General features: G+C 42.5%; 1 protein-coding gene across 1 annotated transcript in view; it reads left to right on the forward strand.

The window, feature by feature from the left end:
* The window catches only part of LOC106817302 (structural maintenance of chromosomes protein 3-like), a gene marked incomplete in the record, with an annotated part of 41464 nt that overhangs the window by 8760 nt on the left and 28083 nt on the right, over positions 1 to 4621 (forward strand). The window contains 3 exon segments of the mRNA XM_014821965.1: positions 1332 to 1449; positions 2054 to 2168; positions 2707 to 2740. Coding sequence (XP_014677451.1) covers positions 1332 to 1449; positions 2054 to 2168; positions 2707 to 2740 — 267 coding nt within the window.

Genomic DNA, 4621 nt, shown 5'->3' on the forward strand with positions numbered 1-4621 from the left:
TTATTACATGGTTTAACTATAACATGCTAAGCCACTGCATCATTGCATGGTTTAACTATAACATGCTAAGCCTCTGCATCATTACATGGTTTAACTATAACATGCTAAGGCACCATGATGAATGTGTGTTGTGATACGTTCGTCTGTGTGTAGGAGTTGCAGGAGATCTCGATGGATGACCGCAAGCAGAGACTCGAGACGAGTCAAACAGAGCTGGAAACCATCAACAAGCAAGCAGAGAAGTACAGCAGACGCATACAGAGTGAGTAACTCGCATTCAGTCCTTTAAAGGGACTGTGCGGTGCGTGCTAATTGAGTAACTAGCCTATGTTCAGCCATTTAAAAGTTTTTTTACCGTTTATGCTGAGAACCATAAATTGTAATTTTATTGCAATTTGTTTTTGGTATAAGCGAAATCTGTCACTTCTAAACTCTTCCCTCGATATGAAGTTTCTTTGATTAAAACATGCCATAATTGATCCATATCAAGGTATTACCAAGGGATTTGCGGGTGCTATGTCTTTGGTTGTATTGCCGTTTCAGTAGTATGATCAAATAGATTTGTTTCATAAATACCAATTGAGGTTGCCAATTACCTGCACACTTATGTGGGGACAATTTGCAATGCTTTTATTGAAAACTTAACTAATTACACTTCAGTCAGTGAAATACTAGTACAGTAATATTATGTGAAGAGTACAACATGTTACCCCAAAACGAAGGTTTGGACCCAATGCTGTGTTACGCGTGTTAACACATTGCTTTAGATGACTGTATACTACCCTCACTTCAGTCGGCCCTCAACATCCCCATTGAATTTCAGCATCATTAACTGCTTAGTATGTAGTTCAGTTAGGTTCTCCCGTCTATCAGTTAACACATGCTTGTACAGTGAAAATGATCTTTCCACATCCACGCTGGTGGTACGCTGCCATATTTGTTCCCTTGCTATATCATATGCGCTATGCTTGGAGTACGCACAGTCATCCCCCTCCAGTATAAATCTAAGTCAAATTCATTGGGATGCTCTTCTTTCGTGACCTTCACACACCGCGCGGACCCCGGCATCGTATTTATCGATCGCAAGCGGCCAGCGTAGAAAATCGCACAGTGTGTCCTAGGCTCCTAGTCCGTTAATTTTTACATCTTTTTTCAAGACTGAGTTTTTCGCTTTCTCTTCCCAAATTCACTTTGCGGAAAACTTCAGGGACCAGGCTTGTGTATGCTCTGGATTATAATGTGTGTGTTATGTACCTAGTGGGTGCTTCTGTGAAAGTAGTGCATAGTAGAAGACCCTAGGGGGCGCTGCAATTGTCATATCTCTTCGCCAGATCAACCAGATGGCGACAGCACCGGACTCGCAGAGACTCAAGCTCCTCAGGGAGGTGGCAGGCACTCGTGTTTACGATGAGCGCAAGCAAGAGAGTGAGTCCATCCTCAAGGAAACAGGCAAGTGTCCGATTGACTCCCCCCCGTGTGTGTGTGTGTGTGCGTGCATGTGTGCGTGCGTGCGTGCGTGCGTGCGTGCGTGCGTGTGTGTATATATATACAGTTTATAGTGCTGCCATTGTGGATGAGCTAGTGGCGATGAGGACAAATGCGCACATGATCAGCGGTCTGTACTGCAGAAATTCTCAAATTATCTGCAAGTAACAGCATTGCTATGATCCTTAGTTTTCAATCTGAAGCTACTGCCATCGAATGTGCAGTTCACACACGAATCGTTCATTGCTTGGCCTCCTCCTGTCTACCTGTCTCCGGTTCTCCTTCATTGCACCTGTGAGCTTGTTCTAGTTTCCGTCTACTGTCCTTTGTCTCTGTGCTCCTTCCCTTGGTGTGTGCCACCTATGATGAGCTAAAGGCGAATGTGAAGAGTGGAGTGGCCTCTGCGACTTATGTCTGCATTGACGGCAAATCTCGCTCTCAAGAGCACACTTTTAACGTACTGAGGTGGTACCCTCTAGTTGTGAGATAACTGACTGAGATGCTCGTCTCGGTGGCAACTAGACGAATGTGTTTGTTAAGGGCGTTTCCCCCCGTGTTTCTCTCGCAGAGAACAAAAGAGAAAAGATAGAGGAGCTGCTGAAGTACATTGATGAGCGACTCAACACGCTAGAGGACGAGAAGGAGGAGCTGAAGGAATACCAGAAGTGGGACAAGATGAGGAGGTGAGTGTTGTTCCTTGGCTGATGTCAAAGTAAAGTCAGGGTTCGTAGCGGGTCTTCCAAAGTCTTATAAGTACTTATTTTGCCAAAAATAAAATAAGGGCCCTTATTAGTACTTATTTTTGGTGAAATCTTAGAAAAGTACTTAATAGTACCTTATTTTCGCAGTAATTGGTTTTTATATATATGCGAATAATTAAATCTGCTGTGCAATGTATACAAACATTATTAGTGTACTTTAATAGGTCCGGTGATCTTTCAGAAATCAACGTAAGAAAAGTCTATTTTGGCCTCCAGAAAGGGTCTTAATAAGTCCTTTATTGTAACATGTGTCTTAACTACTAATAAGCCCTGAAGTGGCGTTTTAGTCCGACGATTGCAATCTCGTAGGGATCGTACGCGCTCTCGCGTCCAAAAGCAAGAAATCCACCCAATAATTTTTCCTTCTGCCGAGCAGTTGTTACGTCTTAAAATTCGGAAAGTACTTTGTTAGTGTAATGTATGTTGTGTTGACTTATTGCTCATTTCTCTTTCTGGCCAGGGCTTTGGAGTACACGCATACAGTGACATCCCGAGTGAGGAGACACCGCAAAAAATAGAAGGAAGGTTAGTAGATATTTTCTTGCTGTAGGGTGAAAAGGCGACAAGTACCTCTAGGATTTTACTGCATTACAACTGTACCTACTGTAGTAACAAGTCATCTATACCCACACGTATTTGTTACCGCAGAATACGACAATCCTAATTGTTATAGATTAATTACACATAACGCTAACGAACTTTTGAATCGGCGCCATACACCCCGACCGTGCGTGCGCGCCACCCATAAAAAGTTGCGTATTGACAATTATTTTGCCCATTACAGACCGATGCTAAGTCACAAAAGTGTCAATTATATCTTATACCCTACATGCTATTTAACCGAACGATAATTCATATTAGGGCAAATTTACTCCATATTATAACCGAAACTGTATGTCGGTTTATAAAGATATTAGCAATCCTTTTGCTTTTAAATGAATAAATAAAGAAACACCCGGTCTGTAAGCCCACGTTGCTGAGAAGTGGTTTTGCACAACTTATCAGGTTGTGCGCATTGAGTGGCCGCACTGGCACGTGCGTTGTAATCAAACTGTAGGTCGTTAGTTTTAAAACATTACAAAAAAACATACTCTAATGGTGATTGAACCATGAAACGTTTATGTAGCGTATATTATAAGCCTAGAATATAGCTTGAAAATAACCCTAGAACACAGATCAAAACTCTCCGTTTAATACAGTACACACTACTATTAATCTGAAACCCTTGGAACGCAGACACCGTTTCGGATTTCCGGAATGGTAGTACAGACAGATGTACATACCGTATACATGCAAGTACCGTCGGTACAGGTACCAATATGCTATGCAGCATAATGCCAAACACATTAATCATTCGTCGGGTCGAGTTGTTCGGCGGCCAAACGCGCGAGCTTTGTGTGCAGACAACATCCACGAAAAAACTTTCGTTTCGGCAGCTTTTCGTTTTCAGTAATTTTGGGTAGTATAGAATTGTGTACTATACTTGCCAGTTTGTGTAATAATGCGCATTGTGTCTACAAATGAGCGCAAAATCGATTAGATCCGTTTATTAACATCACTACTGTGTAAGAATTTATTTACCTCAACATGCACATGTACCCATTTCTGTTCGCAACGTATTATTGTCTGTAGACCCTGAATAGCTCCATCTGAGAGCCATTATATGCAATTAACCTCATGATGTGGTAACATTAATTTTAACAAAATGATTAAGCCCTTAATTCTTTACTCTCACGCCATGGCAGCTGGCAAAATAGTTTGTTAACTCCCTTGTTACATGTACTGTAGCCGCCGCACATCGAAAATGACCAGGCGACTCAGATCGGCATTATCCTTGTTACTACGTGTGCGACGCGGCTACAGTGAAAAAGTATCATGTAGGCTTCTCTTGACACACGCAAATGCGCGACTAGGCAATTAATTGGCCAAACTAAACTAGAAAATGCGCCCCGGCTGAAACCAGCCTACTACGCCCAGGAGAAACCGAATATACATAAAAGGGCGCCAGCCGAGCAAATCGCGCGACGAGGCAGTACATAATTCAGAACAACATAACAATGGGCACTGTCTACTCAACAATCTATCGGCATTACCTGGTGCCATGGGCGTAAACGATGTAACTGCTCGAGCCGAAAAGTGATGTGTCAATCAAGTGTTACCTGTGTACCCTGGGTAAATGCATTAACTTAATTCTGATAAACTGGGTAGTAGTTTAGTAAAAAATGCATTGACTTCATTCTTGGTTAAGGTGTAGCTCTGTAAAAATGCATTAACTTATTCTTGGTCTAACTGTGTAGCTTGGTGAGTAAGCGTGAACAACAAGGCGGCGAGCAAGCAGCAGCACATGCGCGACACACGCTTCAGGAATCTTCCGA

This window comes from Priapulus caudatus, unplaced genomic scaffold (assembly GCF_000485595.1).
Source record: "Priapulus caudatus unplaced genomic scaffold, Priapulus_caudatus-5.0.1 Scaffold1672, whole genome shotgun sequence".
Lineage (NCBI taxonomy): Eukaryota > Metazoa > Priapulida > Priapulimorpha > Priapulimorphida > Priapulidae > Priapulus > Priapulus caudatus.